The sequence below is a fragment of the Stegostoma tigrinum genome, chromosome 32, assembly GCF_030684315.1.
Source record: "Stegostoma tigrinum isolate sSteTig4 chromosome 32, sSteTig4.hap1, whole genome shotgun sequence".
Taxonomy (NCBI): Eukaryota; Metazoa; Chordata; class Chondrichthyes; order Orectolobiformes; family Stegostomatidae; genus Stegostoma; species Stegostoma tigrinum.
The window spans coordinates 814,144-841,849 of NC_081385.1; the positions used below are offsets into that span (position 1 = coordinate 814,144).

The 27,706-nt window shown below is 46.5% G+C and overlaps 1 protein-coding gene across 1 annotated transcript; it reads right to left on the reverse strand.

The window, feature by feature from the left end:
* Positions 1-5,197: 5,197 nt before the first annotated feature.
* On the reverse strand, positions 5,198-25,957 carry btg4 (B-cell translocation gene 4). The gene is made up of 5 exons (XM_048562315.1): positions 25,924-25,957; positions 12,943-13,132; positions 11,893-12,030; positions 7,303-7,669; positions 5,198-5,495 (listed from the first exon to the last, which is right to left on the reverse strand). Exons 2-5 carry the CDS (start codon positions 13,113-13,115, stop codon positions 5,319-5,321), a joined length of 855 nt encoding a protein of 284 aa, XP_048418272.1. The 5' UTR covers positions 13,116-13,132; positions 25,924-25,957; the 3' UTR covers positions 5,198-5,318.
* Between the last annotated feature and the right edge of the window lie 1,749 nt (positions 25,958-27,706).

The window sequence follows — 27,706 nt, forward strand, 5'->3', positions numbered from 1 at the left end:
TACATTAGGGAGACCATGCTGGGAGACCACTTTGTGGAACATCTACATTTGGTTCACGACAAATGACTGCACCTACCAGTCGTAAACCACTTCAACCTCCCCTCCCACTCCCTGGATGATATGTCCATCCTTGGCCTCCTCCAGTTTCACAATAATACCACCTGAAAACTGAAGGAGCAGCACCTCATATTCCGCCTTGGGAGCCTACAACCCAATGGTCTCAATATGAACTTTACTACTTTCAAAATCTCTCTACACCTGCCCTCATACCATGACCAATCCTCCCTCTCATCCCCACCTCCGTGACCTGACACAACCTGTTTGTCTTCTCTCCCACCTATCCACTCTTTCCCACCTCACTGACCAATTCTCACCACTATTTACCTGCACAGACCTATCACCATCCTATTTACTTTCCTCAGCACCACTCCTCTTTTTATTTATTTCAGAGCTCCCTTCACCCTCCCCCATTTCTGAAGAAGGGTCTTGACCTGAAATGTTAACTTTCCTGCTCCTCTGATGTTGCCTGACCTGCTGTGTTCCTCCAGCTCCACACTGTTATCTCAGGTTCAATCATCAGCCTGAGTCTGTCCATTGCAGAGTAATCTGCTCCTGGATGGCTGTGATTTAATTAACCACCAAACAGGGTGGAATAATCAGTGGTTTAAATTCAAAACCCTCTGGTCTAAACCGCTCATATTTCATAGGCTTAAAAAAAACTCACAATGATAACAGAGATAATGGGAACTGCAGATACTGGAGAATCCGAGATAGCAAAGTGTGAAGCTGGATGAACACAGCAGGCCAAGCAGCATCTCAGGAGCACAAAAGCTCCTAAGATGCTGCTTCACAATGATAACAGAGACTGTTTAGACATCCGATCACCCTCTAATAAAGCTGCCAAACAAAAAAAAATCAATAGTCAGACGAGCAGTTTTGTGTCAGTGGAGAAGAGTGGGTCAAAGGCGAATGGAGAATGAAAGCTCGACACAGAAGAGAGGACTGTTCTGGAGCACCCAGATAGATTGTCAATACTTAGGAAGATTCAAACACCAAAACCAAATGCAATGGATAGTATTCACAACTAGTCCAAAATTAAAAGATTATAATATCTACAGAAACTTTAATGGACTATAGAGGTCTCAATGTGCATCACATGGACAAGCATATGGATGTACATGGAATAATGTAGGTTAGATGGGCTTGAGATCGGTATGACAGGTCGGCACAACATCGAGGGCTGAAGGGCCTGTACTGTGCTGTAATGTTCTATGTTCTATTCAAATAAAGTATCTTTGACATAAATTCAGCTGTGATGAAAAAAAAATCACTGGACTCAAAACATTCATTGTTTTCTTTCTACAGATGCTGTAAGACCTGCTGAGTTTCTCCAGCAATTTCTGTTTTGTTCACATCTCCAGCACCCACAGTTCTTTGCTTTATTAAAGTATCATTGAGTTTTATTGTAGGAAGCAGCAGCGTGGGACATTCTCCTACCTATTGATGAGATACTGGCCACAAAGAATTTTTATGAAAAGGAAACAATGGAGAACACTCACAAATCACACCACTGGGTACTGTTACCCACCCAGGTCAACAGTCAGGGCTAGGGTTTACTGCTGGTCTGAAAGATGGTACTTACTACAGTCCCTCACTAGTGGCACAGAGATAGTATTCATGGTAATTATGATATGGATGTACTTGTGTTAGTCTGAGGTGGAAAAGATCAGAAGTCACATGACACCAGGTTATCATCTGGCAGGTTTATTTGAAACCACAAGCTTTTGAAGCACTGCCCCTTCATCAGGGTTGTACAGTGTTGTGGTCAATGTTGGCCTGAAGGCTGGCTGGTTTGCTGCGCATGATGGTCTGTCTAAGGTTTGGCGGTTGTTTGAAGGTGAGTACTGGGGGCACAGGGATGATCTTGTGAGGTGTTCATCATCGATGACATGTTGAAGGTTGCAAAGAACATGGTGTTTTCCTCTCCACTTCAGGAAAGTACTGGATGACAAAGTGTACTTTACCAGTCGTATCCTGCCTAAGATGGTCGTTGCAGATTTTCACTGTGGCATGTGGGAAAGTGGTGATAAATGAGTTGAGCATTGTATCCCATTTTTACTGTCCTGTTTCAACACCAGCACTTTGATAACTTGTTATGATCTCTCCACCTTAATTAGTTTGTACAGTTTTGGATTTCTTGTCACTTTGGTTAGACCTTGGCATGTGATTCTTATATCTATCAGGTTATATCACACAAAGCCATTTGGTTTGTCTCCAGCACCACCATATTTTGAACTTTTTGTAATTATATCTATGCTTCATTTAATTGGATTATAGGTCACGTTATTCAGCTGCTGACACTCTTGATCAGCTGCAGAGACCTATTATTCTGCCTATCAACACTCCACTCACACCATTTGTTTGATCTCTACAATTATAAATTCTAGATCTGTATGCTTCTCCACTCTTCACCTGACAAATGGCTGGGACTCAAAGCTTGTGATTTCAAATAAATCTGTTGGACTATAACCTGGTGTCGTATGACCTCAGACCTTGGTGGCTATGGATAACAGGAGTGGGACCCATGACCCTCTGATTCTGAAACAAGTGAATCATCCCATCAGTCTAATCAAGTCAAAACTGATGAATGAGGGTGAATGTAATTAGTGTCTCCCTCAGGAAAGCAGCATTTCCCAGCTTTTAGAAAAACTCCAAGTGAAGTGATTCAGTCTTGGAAAATATTTTCACATTTGGCACAAGAATAAAGCACGGAATCACTAAGTGCCTTCAGGGATCTACTGGATCACTGATTGAACCATCAACAAGAAGCTGCTTGCAATTATTTAAACAAGCACCAACACGGAGTTGATTCACATGAAGATTCTGTTGATACAAAGTTATTTCAAAGTGAAATTACTCTGTCTATTCCTTGAGAGGCTGCTGCAGCTGGCCCCAGCTCAAAGGCAAATATGGACTATGTTTCTGCATCTATTACAGCCTTCACAAGAAAGCCTCAAAAGGATGGAGGATTTCCCACAGTCAGTAATGTTCAGATGAACTTTTAAGCTGTTTCAAAACTCTGGCATAAAGTGACGGTTCAGATTATATTGAGAGATAGCACTGGACACAGTGAAGGGGGCTGTAGAGATTGTCAAAAAGGACAAACTGACCCCCTGAAGAAAGGATGACAGGAATAGGTCTATTTGACGTTCAGGAGAGGAACACAAACAGGTAGTTGCAGGTGAAGATGTTCTTACTGTAGAGTTTACAATAATCTTATATTCAGAGCACAAACACCCAAGATAGTCAACAATTTCAGGCAATGTAACTGCCACTCATTTGAAAACTTTTTTTCCACTAAAATATGCCATAAAACAAAAAAAAACCCCATAGTGACTAATGTTGTGAAGACTCGTTCGGAGCTAAATAGACTGTATTAAAGTGTTACTTCTGATTTGTTACCTGATTGGATAGTCAACAAATGGAACTCAAACTCCCAGGAGGTGATTTCCTGTGTCGGATATAAACACCTCAGTACTTCTGCTTGATGGTAACTACCTGATCATCACGTAATTATCTAGTGAACCCTGACTATGCAAGTACTGGTGTACCATGTAACAACTGTTCCTGAGTCTCACTGCCTGCTTACTCACCATTTCAGATGGGACATACTATGTTTTAGGCCAACATTTGTTACCCAACCCTAGTTGCCCACTGGAGAAGGCAATTACCTGCTTTGTGGAATAGCTGCAGCCCACATGCTGTAGGGTAGACTCAATGCTCTTTAGCGAGGGAATTCCAGGATTTTTATCCAGCAGTGGAGGAACAGCCATATTTCCAAGCCAGGATGGGGAGGTGCTTGAAAGGGAACTTGCAGGCTGAGGTGTTCCCAGGTATCTGCTGCCCTTGTCCTTCTTGACGGAAGTGGTTGTGGGTTTGGAAGGTGCTGTCTGTAAAGGAGCCTTAGTACACTGCTGCTACTGAGCATCTGTAAAAGGAAGACAATGTTTAGTGTAGAGTCCCTCACTGTTTTGTCTCCCCCCACCACCCACCCTCTATGCTTCCTCCACTTGAAACCATGAGTGGACATTAACAAGTGAACTTTAAGCAGCAGCATTTTTCCAAAAATGAAAAGAAAACATTTGTTTTCTGTTGGGAACTGGCCTGGAAAGTAATGAGCTTAATGACTGATCCAATAACATTAGAGACAAGCCAGCATGAAGCTGTTGTTATGCTCAAGTCTGGTAGCTGGTTGAATGTTGAATTGGTCAAAGGCGGCACTGCTGCTAATCAAAGGGTCCAGACCTGGAATGTCAGCTTTCCTGCTCCTCTGATGCTGCTTGCCCTGCTGTGTTCATCCAGCTCTACACCATGTTATCTCAGATTCTCCAGCATCTGCAGCTCCTGCTATCACCACAAGGCTAGGGTTTCTGATTTAAATTAGATTATCTTGTTGCTTGTCTGTGCTGTGCTGTTAAAAAGTCACAGGGAGCAAAAACTCAAATTTATAAACTTGTGTCAAAGATCCGTTATTCATGAAGACTGTTTAGGAACACCGAGTCATGAGGGTGTTAAAATACTTTAGTTGCACTGTGCTGCAAATCCAGCAATGGTGAGGCTGATTTGATTTGCTATCCTGGTGTTGGAACACAAAAACACTTATACAACTGGTAGTAACCCCTCCTTAAACAGGGTCCCATCCCATTAGAATGGGAAGTTTATTCATGCATCTCTCCGAGAGAGTTTGGATAGTCAGAGGAGTCATTTTGTTAAAGCCAACTTCACATATTTCCAAAATAAAGCAAGATTTACATTCAGTTTCACACAACTGATTCCAGCCAATTGACAGCTCAAAATACCTGAAATAAACTTGGTTCCAATGTGCTTGATGGAACCTGCCAGATGTCTGTTCCCAGCAGGTGAACCATTGTCTAAGCTCAGGCAAGAACAGAAGAGCAGGATGCAGCATTGTAAAGATTTTTAAAAAGTGGTTTTTTATTCATTATACATTTTCAAACATTTCCATTCTAGCCTTTAAAATTGTTTAAATGGCAATTAAACACAACCATGAATATATAATTTATCTATCTATAAAGAAATATCTAACTTGATTGTATAAAAAATAGCATTTCAGTCCTCATTGAACTGGACAAAGAACAGATTGTGCTAACAAATGCACTGATGCTTAAAATAGTGGGACACATTCAACTCCCCAACTGGGTCAGGACACAAGTCAATAAAAGTCAGTCAGAACTGGATTGCCAGAAAGCCATTGGGGAGAAGTAAGGAGGAGTTCAAAAGGAAAGCACAGGCAGAGATTATCGCTTGGTGTTCACCCAATGATAACGGTCCACACGAGGAAATAGGAACATGTTGGACGCTCGGTACCCTCTGTAATTGCCCTGGAATGAATGGCAGCTGTAGTCTTCAGGAAACATCTTCTTTCGTAGAAACTTGGGCCATACAGCTGGAGGGTGGCTGTTGTAATCATTTACCTGCAAAGACAGTTTAAAACACAGCTTTAAAAACAGTTAAAGCAGAGGAAGTTACTGGTGAGAAAAGATCACAAAAAGGTCTTTAGCCTCATATTTATTTTGGGCACACTCACCTCAGTGAAAGTTGAGCAAATGTGGTCTGAGGAGTCAATGGAATACACGTGCTCAACCTCAAGAGCCACAACCTTGGACCTGTTTTAATCTGGTTTTTCCCACCCAAGTTCTAGCCCCATTGATCTTCACTACTGTCACCTTTCTGGTGACCCTGTCAAGGCCTTCTTCAGAAGGAGGTCCACATAGACCACAACCATTCCATTCTCTGAACCAAATCCTCAAGCAAGGAACCTTTAGCTTGGTCAAGCAGATTTCTCCAAAATATAGTTTATCCCTTTAAAAAAATTTTAAAATTTCACTTCTACTTATCAATTTCACCTTTAGAAAAAAAAGAGTGGTGGAAAAAGTTACCCTCCCTCCAACAAGGTTCTGACCATTGCTGCTAATGTGTACATTGCCCAAAATAAAATCACATTTCCTTCCAAATATTGGGACCTGGTGCCTAATGATTTTCCTCTGGTTTAAGCTTCCATAGTGCTTTATTTACTCCTGAACATACAAACAAGGTACAAGAGAAGGCCACTCAGCCTGCTCCACCATGCCATACCGTCCCAGTTAATCAGATTTTTAACCTCTACTCTACATTCTTGTATATCCAATAATTTTTCATCCTTCAGTCATCAAAAATCTACCTCTGCCTTAAATATTTAAGGATTCTGCAACCTGTTTTTGAGGCTTGAAGCTCTTTAGAAGGCAAAGGATCCTCCTGTGTCTTAAAAAAGGGCACACTTCTTTTTAAACTGTGACCTGAATTCTAGAGATTATCAAGAATCATCTTTCAACATCCACCTGGTCAAGTCCCCTCAGGATCTCACGTTTTGACCAAGTTACCCCGACTCAATTCCAGCTGATAGAGATCTAGCCTTTTCTCAAAAAAGGTAATCCATTCATTCTAGGTATTTATTAATTAGTCTGGTAAACTTGCTGAACTCCTAGTGCATTCACATTCTTTAAGTGATCAGTACTGTACACAGTACTCCAGATGCAATCTCCCCACTTCGACATTAAGTTCCCTTCAAACAATCATAGCATTCTATTAGCTTTCCCAATTACTTGCTGTAACTGCATACCGGCCTTCTGTGACTCGTGCACTCGGACACCCAGACCTCATTAATTACTCACCAGTTAGATAATATGCTTTCTTAAAAGTCTTTCTGCCAATGTAGACAGTTTGATACTTTCCCACCTTGTCCATTCATGCAACCTATCCATATCCCTTTATATCATCTTCATAACTCACATTTGGTACCTATTTTTATATCAAAATGATGTTACCATACCTTTAGACCCTTCATCCAAAAATCTTTTGTATGAATTGTAAAGAATTGAGACCCCAGCAATGAGCAATAAGCAATAATCAGGTTCCAGCCAGTCTCAGTTTGCCGTCCTGAGAGAGACACACACAATCAGCTCTGAATGGATTCAAAGGCAACTTCAACCCTTCAATTTCTCACCCTCCTCATTAAAAAGGGAGCGCATTTGTCAGCAAAACAAGTTACTCACCAGCAACTTGACAATTCTAAAACAAATCTAAGCAAAAAGTTTAAAATCAAAGTGAGGATTGGCATAAAGACTATTGCAAAGTGACTGAGTGACATTTAATATATGATGTTAGAAATGTTTAAGCTCCAGGAAATTGGGAATAGAACATTTGCAGCTTTACTGACCCTGAACCCCACCCCCACAAATGTACCTGATAGATACTCTTTGGGTTAATCACTGTCGGAATGGTTTGCAATCCTGGACCAGGGCTCCCACGGCCTTTGAAGCTGGTACATACTTCCACCTGGTATACACTGTTCGGGTTGTTCACAATTGGTATGGTCTTTCTTTCCAAGGGGACAGAGAAGTCTTCCTGAACCCCAGCTGGATAACCAGCATGGGTGTCACTGACAGAGGTGGTATTTGGCTTCTTGTAGCCTTCCTCATCAGAAGAGGTTCCAGAACTATATTCACAGCCTGCACGCTCTGCAGCACTGCTGATGTCTTTAAAAATTTCCAAGTCTGTATTATTGTCCTCTAACCTGGTCACAATGAAAGGCTGGTTCTTCTCTCCACATCTGCAGCAGAAATTAAGAAAAAAAATTACACCACTTGCTTCACTAAACAAGGCCAGGATTGGGATTTCCTGGAAATTTCACAACTTGTCATTATTAATTCAAAATCAGTAAAAAAGGACAGACAGGCATGTTCAAACCTTATTTCCAAAGGGCACTTGGTGGAATAAGTTTTATTCTTATCAATGTTGTTATTGTTAAATGTGGCCAACTTTCACAATAAAAAGTTTCTATTGCAAACAGAAGATAGGAGCAGGAGGCAGCCATTCAGCCCTTCAAGCCTGCTCCTCCATTCAGCATGGTCATGGCTGATTGTGCAACTGAATAGCTTAATCCTGTTTTCTTCCCATAACCTTTTGATCCCATTCACCCTAAATCCTATATCTAGTTGCCTCTTGAATATCTTGAGATCAATTACTTTTTTTGGTAATGAATTCCACAGGCTCACCGCTCTTTGGTTAAAGAAATGTCTCCTCATCCCCAAACCCTCAGGCTGACACCCCTGGTCTGGACACACCCACCATCAGGAACATCCTATGTGCACCTACCTTGTCCAGTCCTGTTTGAGTTTCAAGTCTGAGATCCTGCTCACTCATCTGAACTCCAGAGAAAACAATCCCCATTGTCAGTCAAATCAATCCTCATACATCAGACCCACCATCCCTGGAATCAGCTTGGTAAATCTTCGCTACACTCCTGACAGCAACAGCACCTTCAGAAAAGGAGACCGAAACTGCACACAATATTCTAGGTGTGGCCTCACCAAGGCCCTGTATAACTGCAATAACACACCGCTGCTCCTGCACTCAAAACCTCTCACAATGAAGGCCAACATACCATTTGCCTTTCTTACTCCCTGCTGCACCTGCATGTTTACCTTCAGCAACTGGTGCACAAGGACACCCAGGTCCCACTGCACACTCCCCTCTCCCAATTTACAGCCATTCAGGTAGTAATCTGCCTTCTTGTTTTTGCTTCTGAAGTGAATAATTTCACATTTATCCAAATTATGCTGCATCTGCCATTTGATTTACCTACTCACCCAACCTGTCCAGAACATGAAGGATCTCTGCATCCTCATCACAGCTCACCCTCCCACCCAAATTGGCATGATCTGCAAACTTGGGAGATGTTACATTTTGTTCCCTCAGCCAAAATTTAAACAACTATTATGAATAGCTGGGGTCCCAGCACCAATCCCTGTGCCACTCCAATAGTTACTGCCTGTTAATTCCCACACCACTTCTTCTGTCAACCAGTTTTCTATCCAACTCAATACACCTCTCCCAATCCCACATGCTTGCACAATAATCTCTATCACAGGACTTTGTCAAATGCTTTCTGAAAATCCAAATATACCACATCGACTGCCACCCCACCCCATCAACTCTACTAGTTGCATCTTAGAATTCTACAGATTTGTGGAGCATGATTTCCCTTTCATACATTCACACTGATTGTCACTGCTTTCTAAATGCTCTGTTACAGAGTCCTTGATGATGAATTTGTGAACGTTCCCCACTACCAATGTTCGGCTTACTAGCCTATAATTCCCAGTTTTTGAATATTGGAGTGATGTTAGCTACCCTCCAATCTGCAAGGACTGTTCTAGAGTCTATAGAATCCTGGAAGATGACCACCAATGCATCCACCATTTCTGGACCTACTTCAAGTATGCTGGGATGTAGATTATCAGACCCTGTGAATTTATTCAGCTTCAATCCCATCAATTTTCCCAGCACCATTTCACTACTAATATTGATCTCCCTCAATTCTTCCCTGTCACTAAATCTTGCATTCTGCAACATTTCTGATGTGATTTGTATCTGTGAAGACAGAACCAAAGTATGTATTCAGTTGCTCTGCTGTTTCTTTGTCCCCTGTTATACATTCCCCCATTTCTGTTTGTAGGGGATATATATTTGTCTTCACCAATCTCCTTCTCTTCATCTACCTATAGAAACTTAAATCAGTCTTCATGTTCCCGCAAGCTTACTTTCGTATTGTACTTTCTTCTTAAATCAATCCCTTTGTACTTTGCTGAATTCTGAACTGCTCCCAATCCTCAGGTTTATTATTTGTCTTGGCCAATCTGTAGCTTCTTCCTTGGATCGGATACTACTTCATTTCCGTTGTAAGCAATGGATTGACCCGCTTACCCATTTTGCTTTTGCGACAGACAGGGATAAACAGTTGTTGCAGTTCCCCCATGCGTTCCTCGCATGTTTGCCATTGCGTATCCACTGCCATCCCTTTAAGTAACTCTCCACACCTCCCCCCCCCTGCCCCCGACCAAAGCAAACTCACACCCCATATCCTCAGGTTTCCTTTAATAAGATTCAGCACCCCATTCTCTGAATTAACAACCGCACTCTCCATCTTGAGGAAAAAAAAACTCTCATGTTATAGTTGCTCTTCCACAAGGGATCATGCACAACTAGATTATCTCTGAGGAAATCATTGCCAATGGGAACTGCAGATGCTGGAGAATCCAAGATAAAGTGTGAAGCTGGATGAACATAGCAGACCAAGCAGCATCTAGGAGCACAAAAGCTGACGTTTTGGGCCTAGACCTTTCATCAGAGAGGGATTATCTGATGAAGGGTCAAGGCCCGAAACGTCAGCTTTTGTGCTCCTGAGATGCTGCTTGGCCTGCTGTGTTCATCCAGCTTCACACTTATCTGGCAATGATTTCCTTCTCATTACACAGTACTCAGTCCGAGATGGCCTGCTCTCTAGTTGGTTCTTCCATCTATTGGTCAAGAAAACCATCCCGTATACACTCCAGGAATTCCTCCTCCATGGCATTGTGGCTAACTTGATTTGTCCGATCTAAGTGCAGATTAAAATCACTCATGACCACTGATATTCCCCTATCACATGCATTTAATTTCCTGTTTAAATGTTATTCCCAACATCACCCACTGTAGTTTGGGGTCTATATAGGACATCCACAAGTGTTTTGTGCCCCTTGACGTTTAACTCTCCCTATACAGGCTCCACATTGTCAGAGCTAATATCCCATTATGATAATTTCTTCTTTAACCAGCAATGCAACTCCACCACCTTTTCCTTGTTGCCTGTCCTGCCTTAAATACTGAATACCCTGGGACATTCAGTTTCCATCCCTGGTCACCCTGCAGCCATGTCTCCGTAATCACAGTTATATTGTACCTGTTTATATATGTGCAATTAGTTCATCCACTTTGTGAATGCTGCACACATTAAGACACAAAGCCTTTAAGCTTGTCCTTTTAACATTGTTTGCCTCACTCAGTTTTCTCAATAATCCTGTTTGAATCTTAGGCTGAGAAACCAAGGACATCACATCCTCTTGTCTACCTTTTGTTTCTGTTCCTGCTCCCTCCTTCACTGACTGTACACAGGTCATTGGAGTACTGACATTGGAGTTTAAGCTCTCCCCAACTGCTCTACCAAACACTCCCATTAGGACAGGATTCCCAGTCCCAGGAGGAAGCCAAGATTTTGAACTCTCTTGTCCTGTTTTACATCTTTAAGCTAAACCATGGAGTACTTTGTATTAGATTAAATCAAATCCCTTATCTGTGGCCCTCCTTTCCCAGTCTATGTGCTACCCTTAGATTAGATTATGGAAATCTCTACCACAAGGAATGGTTGAAGCACGGTGATAGATTTATTTTGGGGGAATGTTAAACAGTTGTGAGGGAGATATGACTAGAGGATTAAGATAGAATTAGAGGAGGGTGAAATGTAACTTGACTTGGGTGGGTCAAATGGCTTGTTCCAAGAACCTATTCTGACAACGTTTGCAGTCAGCTCACTTTTCCAAGGCACAGTGAGTTGTTAAAGGCTAAATCAGGATGTAGTCTGGATAGCAACAGGAGGAGAAACTACAGAACAGTTTACTTGGATAGGTTCTCAGCAGCATCTCCCAGATATTCCCCTCTAGTCTCCTGAGATTGCAGCTGGAAGGGGAACACAGGATACAAAATGTTCCTTCAGAACTGGGCTTCTCCCCACCCCGGCAAGTATTTAAACAGAACAGGAGCTACTTGTTACACTTGTTACCCTTTAGGGAGGGAGCATTGCGCTGCAACTCTTTGTCACAGTGGTCCTGGTGTTTTGACAGACCCAGGACAGAACAGACCATTACTCCAACTCCATTCAGCCTCAGGTGGATGGAAGTAGAGGCCAAAGTAATCCCAGAGACACCAAGCAGCCAGAATGATAAAGTGAACTCTCACCTACACCACACTTCATAAGGATCCACCCAGATAGTGAGCTCGCTTGGCAGCTGCAGTGAAGAATATTCGATATTGCTTTCCAGACACGCCTGGAGCAGGACTGGATCCAAAGGCTGACTCTTATTCACCCGGATACACCTGGGATGGGAAACAAAGATTAAACCAGGAGGATTCTAGTCAGTGTCGTCACTGAGCCAGGGTCTCAAAAGTCTGGTTAACATGAGGCTGTTTATTCAACCTGCAGCATACGTAAAGATAGTAAAGTGCAAAAACAAAAGCAACATACTGCAGATGCTGGAAACCTGAAGTAACAGCAAACTGGAGAGACTCAGTAGATCTGGCAGCATCTGTAGAGTGAAACAGTTAATCTTAATTGAATGGTAGGAACTGAAATGCTGGAGTCTGCAATAACGATGTGGAGCTGGAGGACCACAGTAGGCCAGGCAGCATCAGTGGGGCAGGAAAGCTGACGTTTCAAAAGGGTCCCAATCTGAAATGTCAGCTTTCCTGCCCCACTGATGCTGCCTGGCCTACTGTGGTCCTCCAGCTCCACACTGTTAAACCAAATCATCTTTGGAACTGTTCAAATTGAAACAAGCATTAATAATTTCTGTTTCCACTCTGGCATGCTGCTCAACCTGCTGAGTTTTTCCAGCATTTTGGTCTTTTCTTTTTAAAAGAAGTTTTGTTAGTCACATGATAATCCCAACACTACATGGATTATTTTGCTTCAAACTAAAAGTTTTCTATTTCAGAAAAAAGTTCTATACATGCAATTGTCAAAACAGGTTGATGCAAAATACATCCAGACAAGTTTTGTAACAGTTCAGTTCACATTTTATTTTGCTGAAACTCGATGGGTTTTTCCAACTGATATTTTAAGTTTGATCCAGAAACGTTGCTTCTCTTTGGAAAGATTGTAAGTCAGAATTGAAATATACAACATTGCCTGTAAAAACAGGCAAATTGCCTCGATCTAGTCTCCCTTCATTATCACCCCCACCTGGAGGGGGAGGGGGAGAAAAAAAAGAGGACCCTTGGACCACCCACCTGTATGCTTGGCCCTTGGCTGGGTCCCCCCAGTACCAGTGATTCTTGTATTTTTCAAACAGAACTTTGGTCAGTTTGCTGCAGAATTTCTCAACCTTCTTTTTGCTGAGTTTCTCATTTTTCTTCACCATTCGGGAGATTAAAACCACTGTTGCAGCAATTTCCTCTTTCATTGTCCAATCAGTAAGACCTGGAAAGTTACAACATTAAACACCATTTAACAAGTTCCCCTCGGCACAGCAGGTTCCCACAAACAGATGTGTGACCAAATCTGAGAGTAACTGGATTTTGTAATCCACCCATTCAGAGCACCTCTTAGAGCAGGCAAAACTTGAACCCTAACTTCAAAAAGGGCAGAAACACCGGCATAGAATCACAAACCCGACCCCCCACAATCTCAGTGTCAGCTTCGGTATAGCAGTGCCCCTCCTCCCCAGCCCAGTCTATTTAAAGTTTGCCTCATCTTCAGCTAGGAGAGAAACCAATCAATCAGGCCATTAGCCTGGATCCCATCACCAACTACATCTCATGAAAAGGTTGTTACTTAATAGATTCTCACAACATTTAATTCAGTAATTGAGTGAACTTCATTTCCAAGTTAATGAACCACCTTGAAACACCCAGCCTATTTGGAGGCTCTACAATGATGTTGGACATTAAGGATCACAGAGAAAGCAGACAGTTTAGTTTTCCTCCAATCCAGTTAGTGGATGAACAATCCCCAGCTACAATCCTCTTCCTTACCCTCCCCCAATGCAGATTATAGCCTACAGAAGTAACTCAGTGACCTTTCTACTCCATCCCTGTAGTGCAGGCCAGACAATGAGATTGTTCCCCTCCATTTGGATACCACCTGCCTCCCCTCCCAATCCCTGTCCCTACACACCCCCACAGACATACCACACCCATTACAAATCCTTCCTTTAACCCCATCCTGGCACAGAATGGATTGAAGCAGCTCACAAGAGGCCTTGTCTGTCACCTTTGACTTAGCAAAGAAACCAAATTGAAATCTTTGAATGAATCCACTCACCAAAGTCTCCTCCAGATGAGAGAAATTAACAAGTACAAGGCACTCTCTACCGAGTGCTGTTTCCCACACCCTGGGTTTATCCCCCAATCAACATAATCTAGAACAGATGGTTTGGTCATTTTCAATTTGCTGAAATTGTCTGCCACGTTTTGAGAGTATGTTATTGGCTGAAAGGTGCTTTGAGAGATCCTGAGGTGATGAGAAGTCACTCTGTGATAAGGGCTACTGACAGTGAGCGCCATGTGCAATTAAGCCTGTGCTCTGGGGAGAGGAGATTCATTAAGAGCTGCTCCCAACCCATTCTTAAACCATATTTACTGATCATATTTCCTAATCAACCTGTCCAGCAAAGTTATCACACATCTCTGAAGAAGGGGGAGCTGAACCTAGGCCTCCTGTTTTAGAGGTAAGGACCTGCTAATACCCAATATTTAAACTTCAATCAGGAGTTGGCCCACCCTGTTGGACTGGTCCCTCCCATATTGAAAATGCTCCTCCCACAATGAACAGGCCCCACCCATATTGCACAGGCCCCTCCCATACCAAAGCAATCACAAATAAATTTTGATTAGTTGTAATTATTTTTCTACATTAATTAAACAGTTCATAGGTCATCCCTTCACTTGTTATTCAGCTTGTCAACACTCTACTCACACTATTTGTACTTATCTGTTGACATTCTTAATTACCTGGAATTATTTTTCCATTAACTGGCCACCTGACAAAGGGTCAGTGCTGTGAAAGCTTGTGGTTTCAAATTAAACTTTTGGACAATAACTGGTGTTGAGTGACTTCTGAAAATGAATAACACCAGCGTGAAATTATTGGCCTCCATCAATATTACAACACTCAGCGTGGAGCATTCTGATGTCCCGTTTCACACCTCGCTGATGTTCAGGTAAAGAGCCATATTCCCAGCTCAGGAGGTCTCCTTCACTGCTCCTCATTGGTGACAATGTCTTTAGCTGGCCCTCATCTCTTGAATTCCCTCTGCCACCTCACCACCTCACTCTCTCCCTCACTTAAAGACACTGTTCAAAGCTCATTCTTTTGGTCACTGTTCACCTCTTGTGAAGCAACTTGGACTGTTCTTTTACATTAAAGGAACTATTTCAACAGCTGACAACAGTCAGACAGAAGTGAAGGCAGCGGCATGGTGGCTCAGTGGTTAGCACTGCAGCCTCACACCGCAAGGGACCTGCGTTCAATCCCAAGCTCGGGTGACTGTGTGAAGTTTGCACATTCTCCCCGTGTCTGTGTGGGTTTCCTCCGGGTGCTCCAGTTTCCTCCCACAGTCCAAAGGTTTGCAGGTTAGGTGGACTGGCCATGCTAAAGTGTCTGTGGAATCCAGGGATGTGTAAATTACATGGATTACTCATTGCAAAGACAGGTGTGGACTTGTTGGGGTGAATGAAGGTGCAGTGGCTCAAAGCCAATGGATTTGAGATGAGCAGACACACACTCCCATATATGAATATTCATAATTCACTGGAATGGACACAGGACAGAAGGATCAGCTCACATCCTGTCTCGGGAGAGTAATTAAATATTACAGAGTATGTGACAGAAGGATGCAGATACACAGAGAGACATGGAACAACAAGATGTTAGAGTGTCAGAGATGGAGAGAGGGAAAAAAGAGACAGAAGGAGGAAATTTAATGAGGTAGAGAAGGCGACAGATCATGAAAGAGAGGAAAGATGTACAGAGAGATAAAATCTTTAATCACAGAATTGTGGCGGTGCAGGAGAAGCCATTGAGTCCTTACCCATGCTGCTTTTCGAAAAGAATAGTTCATCAGTTTCACTCCTCCCTGAATTCCTGCACACTCATTCTTTTCAGATAACTCTCTGATTCCCTCCGGAAAGCCTTGATTAAACCAGCCTTCACTACACTTTCAGAAAGTACTTTACAGACCCAAAATGCTTGCTGTGTGAAAACATTTTCCCTCGTGATTCAATTGTTTCTTCTGTCAATTTCCTTTGGCCTTTGTTCGCAATTTTTCCACCAAGTGACTAATAATTTTGCCCTGCATCAAAATTCCTAGAAACTTCCTTGTCATTGATAGACCTATTGGGGGTATCCTTACTCCATTTTGTGAGAAGGGTTTAATATTTGCTGTCTCCCAGCCCTCTGGCACTACTCTTGAGTTGATGGAAGATTGATGATAATTGACAGTCTATCTGCAGCCTTCCGTCAGTACATTCAACACATCTCATCCAGAGATAATGGGAACTGCAGATGCTGGAGAATTCCAAGATAATGAAATGTGAGGCTGGATGAACACAGCAGGCCAAGCAGCATCTCATCCAGTCTGGTATAACAGCGTGTGGAGCTGGAGGAACACTGCAGGCCAGGCAGCATCAGAGGAGTAGGAAAATTGACGTTTTGGGTTGAGACCATTTTTGAAATGTCATCTTTCCTGCTCCTCTGAAGTTGTCTGGCCTGCAGTGTTCCTCCAGCTCCACGCTGTGTTGTGCCTGACCCTGGCATCAGCAGTTCCTACTATCTCTCATCCCGTCTGGTGCCTTGTCCATATTAATCTTGTCACCGATTAATGCTCCCTGACCAAAGATCAAAATGAGGCATAAAAATCTGTGAGGACAAAACTGTTTTAAAAACTAGAGGAGAAAATTAGAACTTGGGAACTGAGTTATTGAAAGTGCAGATGAATATTGCAGTTCTACAAAGTTCCACTGGAGGGCAGTGAGAGGTTGTCTCGAATTTCCAGCCTCCGGAAGTGGTGGGAAGACCAAGAGAGGCTCTTAATTCCGCAGAAGGCGTTTAAGATTCACTGCTGATTGCAGCCCAGAGTTTTAATCTCACTCCTGCTTCTCATCAGTTTTGACTCACTGCTGTCACTGCCTGCACCACTTCCACGTTATGATTGATAATGAAATGAGAGATTAAGTCCTGCATTTATATAGCACCCTTCTTACACGTGTGACACACATCATTTCGCAACTAATGAAATATTTCCGAACGGCTGTAATGTGGGAGCCCCAGAAGCCAGGGAACGAAACAAAGCTCGTGAATAACAATGAAATAAATGACCTGCAAATTTACTATAAAGACGTTAATTGAAAGATAAATATTGAACAGAAATCGTCATAATTCACTTGCTGTTCTTTCAGAGAGTATCCAGATTATTTCCCGGCCCGGGTACGGCAAACAGTTTTCATTCAGTGTCTCATCTCACATTCAATGTCGAACACTTAAGAGCTGACCCTCCGACAGTGCGGCACTCCCTCAGCACTGACCCTCCGACAGTGCCCACTCCCTCAGCACTGACTCTCCGACAGTGCAGCACTCCCTCAGCACTGACCCTCCGACAGTGCCCGCTCCCTCAGCACTGACCCTCTGACAGGGCGGCGCTCCCTCAGCACTGACCCTCCGACAGTGCCCACTCCCTCAGCACTGACTCTCCGACAGTGCCCGCTCCCTCAGCACTGACCCTCTGACAGTGCCCACACCCTCAGCACTGACCCTCTGACAGTGCCCACTCCCTCAGCACTGACCCTCCGACAGTGCGGCGCTCCCTCAGCACTGACCCTCCGACAGTGCGGCGCTCCCTCAGTACTGACCCTCCAACAGTGCGGCGCGCCCTCAGCACTGACCCTCTGAAAGTGTCCACACCCTCAGCACTGACCCTCCGACAGTGCCCGCTCCCTCAGCACTGACCCTCTGAAAGTGTCCACACCCTCAGCACTGACCCTCCGACAGTGCCCACTCCCTCAGCACTGACCCTCTGACAGTGCCCACTCCCTCAGCACTGACCCTCTGACAGTGCGGCGCTCCCTCAGCACTGACCCTCCGACAGTGCGGCGCTCCCTCAGCACTGACCCTCTGACAGTGCGGCGCTCCCTCAGCACTGACCCTCCGACAGTGCGGCGCTCCCTCAGCACTGACCCTCTGACAGTGCGGCGCTCCCTCAGTATTGACCCTCTGACAGTGCGGCGCTCCCTCAGCACTGACCCTCCGACAGTGCGGCGCTCCCTCAGCACTGACCCTCTGACAGTGCGGCGCTCCCTCAGCACTGACCCTCCGACAGTGCGGCGCTCCCTCAGCACTGACCCTCTGACAGTGCGGCGCTCCCTCAGCACTGACCCTCTGACAGTGCGGCGCTCCCTCAGCACTGACCCTCCGACAGTGCGGCGCTCCCTCAGCACTGATGCTCTGACAGTGCGGTTCACCCTCAGTACTGACCCTCTGACAGTGCGGCGCTCCCTCAGTACTGACCCTCCAATATTGTGACAGTCCCTCAGCACTGACCCTCCGACACTGCGGCGCTCCCTCAGCACTGACCCTCCGACAGTGCGGCACTCCCTCAGTACTGACCCTCCGACAGTGCCCACTCCCTCAGCAGTGACCCTCCGACAGTGCCCACTCCCTCAGCAGTGACCCTCCGACAGTGCACACTCCCTCTGCACTGACCCTCTGACAGTGCCCACTCCCTCAGCACTGACCCTCCGACAGTGCCCACTCCCTCAGCACTGACCCTCTGACAGTGCCCATTCCCTCAGCACTGACCCTCCGACAGTGCGGCACTCCCTCAGCACTGACCCTCTGACAGTCTGGTGCTCCCTCAGTGCTGGGCCTCTGGCTGTTTGAAATTGGAAATGCCCCCCTCGTGTTGTGTTTGGCTTTGCAGTGAAAATTGCTGTCTCCGTGCATTGGCCTGTGGGGAGTCATCAGGAATTCTTTGACCCTCATCTCAGGTCTGAGTGGTATCAGCACCTACTCTGTTCCTGGTTTTCACTCTCAACGGCCCCCATATGGACACCTGGGCTGTCCTGCATTTTTGTTAGTTTGTCTGAGGTCAGATTAAACCAAATTGCCTGGGGTAGTGCCCAGGGAATTCGGTTTTAAAAGCCCATTTTAAAAGTGACAATAAAATTAACTCACAAGGATTTGTTTGCAAATAGAGACCACAGGTTTGTTGGACTTTGAACCACCTGAATGGCTGAGGCATTTTGAGCAAGTCTGAACAGGTCTCGTTTGATTATCTCAGATCCCAGCTCCTGACCGACAGGTGCTGAGCCAAACATTTCATTCAAACCCGTTTGTTCATCAAGTAAATCCCTGGGAAATGTCTGACCCAATGGATGCACAGGACAAGAAAATTGGGCAGAATATCATCTTGAATCTCTGACCCGACACAATTATTAACAGTTGGAATTGACTGTTCGCATTTTTACTACATCAACAGCGGCTCCCCCTGTTCTCCCCATCTTCCTCAGCTACACAGACACCATTCCATCGAGCAAAGTACTGCAACTCTTTCTGTTCCACCTCTCACCTACAACTCTTTCTCTCATACATCATTGACATCATTGGTGCTGCTTCCCTCTCTCATCCAAAATTCATCTACAGTTTAATAGTTAATCTATTGTTACTTCCAATTTTCACCATGCTCTCTCCTCTGCCTGGCCCATCTCTGATCATCTCTTCCCTTCCTTGAAATGTTTCCATTTCTGGGGATAGACTGGCCGCGAATATACAAACCCAGAATCCCTAGCTACCTGGACTATACATCCTGCTTCCTGTAAAGGCTCTATCCCATTCTCCCAATTCTTCCATCGAATCTATTCTGACGATGTCAGCTTTAACGAGGGACCTACCAAAATATCCACCCTCTTTCTCAACTGAGGATTCCCTAGCACCGTCGTCAACAGAGCCCTCAGCTGGATCTGATCCATCTGCCACACATCTGCCCTCATCCCCTCTCTTCCTTCCTGCCACAGCGATAGGGCTCCCCTCACCCTCACCTACTGCACCCCCAGCATCCACATCCAGAGAACCATGAGCTGCTGTTTCTGCCACATCCAACAGGATGCCATCACCATACACACATTCCCCTCCCTTCCCTTGTGAACCTTCTGCAAGGACCTGTGCCCTCTGGGACACCCTGGTCCACTTCCCTTTCTCTTCCGACAATCCCACACATTCCCACATCACCTTCCTCTGCAATTGTTGAAGGTGTAACACCTGCCCATTCACTTCCTTCCTCCCGAGTATCCGAGTGCCCAAACATACCTTCCAGGTGAAAGCAGCACTTTACCTGCACTTCCCAGAATCCAGTCTAATGCATTCACTGTTCACAATGTGGTCTCCTCTATACTGGGGAAACAAAGCAATAGATTGGGTAACCACTTCGCAGAACACCAACGCTCTGCCTGCAAAAAAGATCCTGAGCTGCCAGTTGCCTGCCACTTTAACGCATCACCCTTTTCCCTGGCCTACATCTCTGCCTCAGGTTTGCTGCAGTGTTTCAGTGACGCTCAGCACAAGCTGGAAGTGCAGCACCTCATTTTCTGCTTGGGGACCCTGCAGCCCACTGGCCTCGATATCGAGTTAAACAGTTTTAGGAGTTGAGGTACCTTTTCCATGTCCTTACTCCTAACCCCACATACCAGGCCTTGTCATTACATGTCAGGGACATCAAGAACTGCAGATGCTGGTGCCAGAGTCAATATGGTTCGGGGCTGGAGGAATACAGCAGGTCGGGCAGCATCAGAGGAGCAGGAATAACACAGGGTGGAGCTGGAGGAACACAGCAGGTTGGGCAGCATCAGGGGAGCAGGAATAACACAGTGTGGAGCTGGAGGAACACAGCAGGTCGGGCAGCATCAGTGGAGCAGGAAAGTCGAACTTTCAGGCCTAGACCCTTCATTACTACTGCCAGTAAAAAATGTAATCTCATGATCTACTAACATACACAACCCATCGTCAACTATTGATAATCCCCATTTGCAACTATTGATTCTCTGAAGTATAATCTTAAAAAACTTTCTTCACTCTCTACTATGCCACCAGTTTTGGGTGCTGCCCACAAACTTACTAACTATACTTTCTGTATTTTCTCATCCAAATTATTTATATAAGTGACAAAGAAAAGAGGACCCAGGGCAGATCCTTGTGTATCCAATTGGCTTAATGGCAGGAGACAGGGAGTGATGGCGGAGGGTTGCCTTATGGCCTGGAGGCCTGTGACCAGCGGTGTTCCACAGGGATCAGTGTTGGGCCCTGTTTTGTTTGTTATTTATGTAAATGGTTTCGATGAGAATATGCAAGGCATGGTTAATAAAGTTGCAGACGATGCTAAAATCGGTGGTTTGGTAGCTAGTAAAGAAGATTTTCTAACATTACCAAGGGATCTTGATCAGGGGAGGCAATGGCCTAGTGGTATTATTGCTGGACTGTTAAGCCAGGGACCCAGATAATGTTCTGAGGCCCAGATAATGTTCTGAGGTTGGAATACTGCCATGGCAGGCAGTGGAATTTGAATTCCGTGAATATCTGAACCACAGAGTCAAAACGATCACCATGAATCCATTGTTGGAAAAACCCATCTGGTTCAGTAATGTCCTTTAGGGAAGGAAATTTGCTATTCTTACCCGGCCCGATCTGGCCTACATGTGATTTCAGATCCACAGCAACGAGGTTAACTATTAGCTGCCCTCTAGGCAATTAGGGATGGGCAAAAAATGCTGCCTGGCCAGTTACGCCCACATCCCGTTAATGAGTAAAGGAAGAAAAGGATCAATAGGCTGAAAAACGGCAGTTGGAATTCCATCTGGATAAATGCGAGGTATTGCATTTTGGTAAAGGGAGCTTTACTTTCAGTTTAAAAAAATAGCGAGGAGCTTTACTCTGTATCCTACCCCGTGCTGTCCCTGTCCTGGACGTGATGGATGGATATGGTGTAGAGGGAGCTTTATTCTGTATCTTATCCCGTGCTGTCCCTGTCCTGGATGTGATGGATGGATATGGTGTAGAGGGAGTTTTACTCTGTATCTGACCTCGTGCCGTTCCTGTCCTGGGAGAGTTTGATAGTGACTATGTTGAAGGAGCTTTACTTTCCATTTACTATGGGTTTAACAGAATATAGGAGGATTTACTCTCTGTCTAACTCGATCCTGTACTGCCCTGGGAATTGTTTGATGGGGAGCAGTGCTTTACTCTGTATCTAATCCCGTCCTGTACCAGGGTTGAGAGCTTGTTGCGAACTCTGGGTGAATGCTGTAGAAAGTTTTCTAATTCCTGTTTCCAACCTTCTGAGAAAAGAACTCTTCCTGTTGAAGAGAGGCTAGAATGAAATAAGATTCAAGACAGTGCCATTAGTTTAAGAGTTTTATTGCGACATTGTTTTATAACAAAAGGACACTTGTGGATTATTCTCACTGTATTTGGAGTAACAAGGGTTTAATAATCTCATAAATTCCAGTTTTCCCTGACACAGCCTCCCCAGCTCCAGGTTCGTTATGAACTCGTCAAAGAGCTCAGCTCGAATTCCTTGAGAGCGGAGATTCCTTGAACCAGTTTCAAAAGTGGACGAACGCCCGAGGTGTTCAGTTAAAATCCGAACTGAGCGATATCGCGGTGTCACTTCACCCGCGACCAGCTTCTGGCTTGTTCGTTGCCAAAGTGAATTGAGTGCAGGGGAGTGTGTGTGTCCGGGAAGCGGCATGTTTCTGACATGCTTCTGGTCCCTCAAGTCCTTTCAGGGCTAACCTCGGGAGGAATGTGCAGCCAGTTCGCAGGCAACAGAATGCCTTTGCGCAAACAGGATGGCCACGAACCTTTGTTTGATGGGCTAGAGTTGAGAGAAGAATATTGTGCAAATTTTGCAGTAGAATTCATGGCATTCCAATGTTGGATATTGATTGTAGGAATGTGTACAATGCATTTTGTCCGCTCACGCTGCACAGCCCAGCTGATGTCAGTGAATGGGTTAAACTGATTCCCATCAATGTATTTGAGATTAAATTATGGGTTTTGTGGACTCGTGTGTGAACAAGCCCAGACATGACCAGGAGCAAACGCTTCCTTACTCAGGCGTTTCTCTGGTAACCAGTGGTGACGAGGATTTGAAGCTGAATAACTTGGGCTTCAAGAGAATGTTGGTATCTTTTGTTTCAGGCTGTGAAATCTTTCTTTAATTCCTCTTTGCTCACAACAAACAAAAACAGAAACAGAGTTTGATGGGAAAGCTCAGCAGGTCTGGCAGGATCCGTGGAGAGAAATGAGAGTTAACGTCGCGGGTCCGGTGATCCTTCCTCAGAACTGTCCACATGGTTTTCGATATTTTGAGCTCCCAATTGCACCAGGCACTCTGCACTTCCTCCATATTTAGTCGAAATGTTGAGATTTTAATATAATTTATTTAGTGCACAAAATGCTCTACACTTGGGCTAAACTCATTGAAACATTCTTTGCGTCCAAAACTGTCAAAACTGCCTGGCCACAATCTCACGGCTGCACGTCACATCGAGAAAAATTCCCTTCCTTTGAAACAAACTCACGATACCCACATCCAGTGAATGGAGTATCATCAGAAATGCCTGCATTCACGAAGAACCTTCTTCCTCCCCAAGACTTCGAAAAACAGCTAGTAAATGAAATACTTTCCCATTTACAGTCATGTCATAATGGACAGAAACACGGGCAGAGCAAGCTCCCAAAACAGCAACGTGATAACGGGCGCATATTGTATTCGTAAATACAGCCTGAGGGATGCATGTCAATAAGAACGCTGGAAACCCGCACCAACTCTTCCCCATGTTAGGGCTTCGCTCTGACAGTGTGGGGCTCCCTCAGCACCGACTCTCCGACAGTGCGGCACTCCCTCAGTACTGACCCTCCAACAGTGCGGCACTCTCTCAGTACTGACCCTCCAACAGTGCGGTGCTCCCTCCGCTCTGACCCTCTGACAGTGCAGCGCTCCCTCAGCACTGACCCTTCGACAGTGCAGTACTCTCTGAGCACTGACCCTCTGACAGTGCAGCGCTCCCTCAGCACTGACCCTCCAACAGTGCGGCACTCCCTCAGCACTGATCCTCTGACAGTGCCCACTCCCTCAGCACTGACCCTCCGACAGTGCCCACTCCCTCAGCACTGACCCTCCGACAGTGCCCACTCCCTCAGCACTGACCCTCTGACGGTGAGGCGCTCCCTCAGCACTGACCCTCTGACAATGCAGCGCTCCCTCAGCACTGACCCTCCGACAGTGCGGAACTCCCTCAGCACTGACCGTCTGACAGGGCGGCACTCCCTCAGCACTGACCCTCCGACAGTGCGGAACTCCCTCAGCACTGACCGTCTGACAGGGCAGCACTCCCTCAGCACTGACTCTCCGACAGTGCGGCACTCCCTCAGTACTGACCCTCCAACAGTGCAGCGCTCCCTCAGCACTGACCCTTCGACAGTGCAGTACTCTCACAGCACTGACCCTCCAACAGTGCGGCGCTCCCACAGCGCTGACCCTCCAACAGTGCGGCACTGTCTCAGTACTGACCCTCCGACAGTGAGGCGCTCCCTCAGCACCTAGCCTCTGACAATGCAGCGCTCCCTCAACACTGACCCCCCGACAGTGCGGCGCTCCCTCAGCACTGATCCTCTGACAGTGCCCACTCCCTCAGCACTGACCCTCCGACAGTGCCCACTCCCTCAGCACTGACCCTCCAACAGTGCAGCGCTCCCTCAGCACTGACCCTTCGACAGTGCAGTACTCTCACAGCACTGACCCTCTGACAGTGCAGCGCTCCCTCAGCACTGACCCTCCAACAGTGCGGCACTCTCTCAGTACTGACCCTCCGACAGTGAGGCGCTCCCTCAGCACTGACCCTCTGACAATGCAGCGCTCCCTCAACACTGACCCCCCGACAGTGCGGCGCTCCCTCAGCACTGATCCTCTGACAGTGCCCACTCCCTCAGCACTGACCCTCCAACAGTGCCCACTCCCTCAGCACTGACCCTCTGACAGTGCGGCTCTCCCTCAGCACTGACCCTCCAACAGTGTGGCACTCTCTCAGTACTGACCCTCCGACAGTGAGGCGCTCCCTCAGCACTGACCCTCTGACAATGCAGCGCTCCCTCAGCACTGACCCTCCGACAGTGCGGAACTCTCTCAGTACTGACCCTCCGACAGTGAGGCGCTCCCTCAGCACTGACCCTCTGACAATGCAGCGCTCCCTCAGCACTGACCCTCCGACAGTGCGGCACTCCCTCACCACTGACCCTCCGACAGTGCGGAACTCCCTCAGCACTGACCGTCTGACGGGCGGCACTCCCTCAGCACTGACCCTCCGGCAGTGTAACACTCCCTCAGTACTGACTCTCCGACAGTGCGGCACTCCCTCAGTACTGACCCTCCAACAGTGCAGCGCTCCCTCAGCACTGACCCTTCGACAGTGCAGTACTCTCACAGCACTGACCCTCTGACAGTGCGGCGCTCCCTCAGCACTGACCCTCTGACAGTGTGGCGCTCCCTCAGCACTGACCCTCTGACAGTGCGGCACTCCCTCAGCACTGACCCTCCGACAGTGCGGAACTCCCTCAGCACTGACTGTCTGACAGGGCGGCACTCCCTCAGCACTGACCCTCCGACAGTGCGGAACTCCCTCAGCACTGACCGTCTGACAGGGCGGCACTCCCTCAGCACTGACCCTCCGGCAGTGTAACACTCCCTCAGCACTGACCCTCCGGCAGTGTAACACTCCCTCAGCACTGACTCTCCGACAGTGCGGCACTCCCTCAGCACTGACCCTCCGGCAGTGTAACACTCCCTCAGCACTGACTCTCTGACAGTGCGGCACTCCCTCAGTATTGACCCTCCAACAGTGCAGCACTCCCTCAGCACTGACCCTTCGACAGTGCAGTACTCTCACAGCACCAACCCTCTGACAGTGCGGCGCTCCCTCAGCACTGACCCTCCGACAGTGTGGCGCTCCCTCAGCACTGACCCTCTGACAATGCCCGCTCCCTCAGCACTGACCCTCCGACAGTGCTCACTCCCTCAGCAATGACCCTCCGACAGTGCGGCGCTCCCTCAGCACTGACCCTCTGACAGTGCGGCGCTCCCTCAGCACTGACCCTCCGACAGTGCGGCGCTCCCTCAGCACTGACCCTCCCATACTGTCGTATTCTCTCAGACTTGCATTCTATACTTATCGCTTTGATGTTGGTCTCGATCTGCTGAAGTTTCACGGTCAGAACCAGAGCAGATTCCTGCTCCTGATCCTTCGTGTCTCTGAGTGAATGTTGGACTGGAGTATGTGGCCAATCAGGAGTAGTTGCACAGTGGGCAGTCTGTTCTCCCTTGTGTCCACACTCAGTGCTGCAGTGAGCCTCACAATCACCAGAGACAGTGTGAAGAGCAACAGGACAGCCTCATTGTTGGAGGTCAGTGGATTTAGGTGTTAGTTCCAATGAAAATTTGCATTTCTGGAGTTAAACTGAGACACCAGGAATTTAAACTATTCCAAAGAAGCAAGATCTTGAGTTGTTGGAAGAAATTGTGAGTGGTGGGAAGTGTGACAATGATAGTGAGTGACAGTGATAGACAGTGAGTGACAGAGAGAGACAGTGAGAGACAGGGAGTGATAGTGAGAGACTGGGAGTGACACTGAGTGGCAGTGAGTGGCAGAGAGAGACAGTGAGAGACAGAGAATGAAGGAGAGTGACAGAGTGAGACAGAGACAGTGAGTGACAGTGAGAAACAGTGAGTGACAATGACAGTGAGTGACTGAATGACAGTGAATGACAGTGACAGTGCGTGACAGTAAAAGACAGTGAGTGTCAGGGAGTGACAGTGACAGTGAGTGACAAAGAGTGACAGTGAGAGACAGAGAATGAAAGAGAGTGACAGAGAGAGACAGTGAGAGACAGAGAGTGACAGTGAGAGACAGGGAGTGACAATGAGAGACAGAGAGAGGCAGGGGGTGACAGGGAGTGACAATGAGAGACAGTGAGAGACAGGGAGTGACAGTGAGAGACAGAGAGTGGCAATGAGAGACAGGGGTGACAGTGAGTGACAGTGAGAGACAGTGAGTGACAATAAGAGACAGTGAGTGACAGTGAGAGACAGTGAGAAACAGTGAGAGGCAGTGAGTGACAATAAGAGACAGTGAGTGACAGGGCGTGACAGGGAGTGACAGTGAGAGACAGTGAGAAACAGTGAGAGGCAGTGAGTGACAGTGAGAGACAGTGAGTGACAGTGAGAGACAGTGAGAGACAATGAGAGACAGAGAGTGACATGGAGAGGCAGTGAGTGACATTGAGAAACAGGGAGTGACAGTGAGAGACAGTGAGAGACAGTGAGTGACAGTGAGAGACAGTGAGAGACAGTGAGAGACAGAGAGTGACATTGAGAAACAGGGAGTGACAGTGAGAGACAGTGAGTGACATTGAGAGACAGGGAGTGACAGTGAGAGACAGTGAGAGACAGTGAGAGACAGTGAGAGACAGTGAGTGACAGTGAGAGACAGAGAGTGACAGTGAGAGACAGTGAGAGACAGGGAGTGACAGTGAGAGACAGTGAGTGACAGTGAGAGACAGTGAGAGGCAGTGAGTGACAGTGAGTGACAGTGAGAGACAGAGAGTGACATGGAGAGGCAGTGATAGGTATTGGGGTGGGCATGATGGTTGGGGGGAGCAGTCTGGCGATGAGCCCCGGGTTTTGGGGGTGGGGTATCATTTTCCAACACCGTCCCGGGGAACCGGCGACTGTTCTTGAAATACCGGGGTGGGTGTGGGGTGGTAGCACAAGGCCAGGTGTTCGGGGGTAGTGTCCCTGCCTCTGGCCCGGGAGGCCTGTGTAACACCATCTCTGAGCAGGCTGGTTAGAGAGGAACTATAACCGGGACATTGGTCCTTAACCGGACTCACCCTTCCTCCCATTATGGGCTGCCGGGATAGTATTGAATGGGAGAGCAGGGTGGAGGGTGTGAG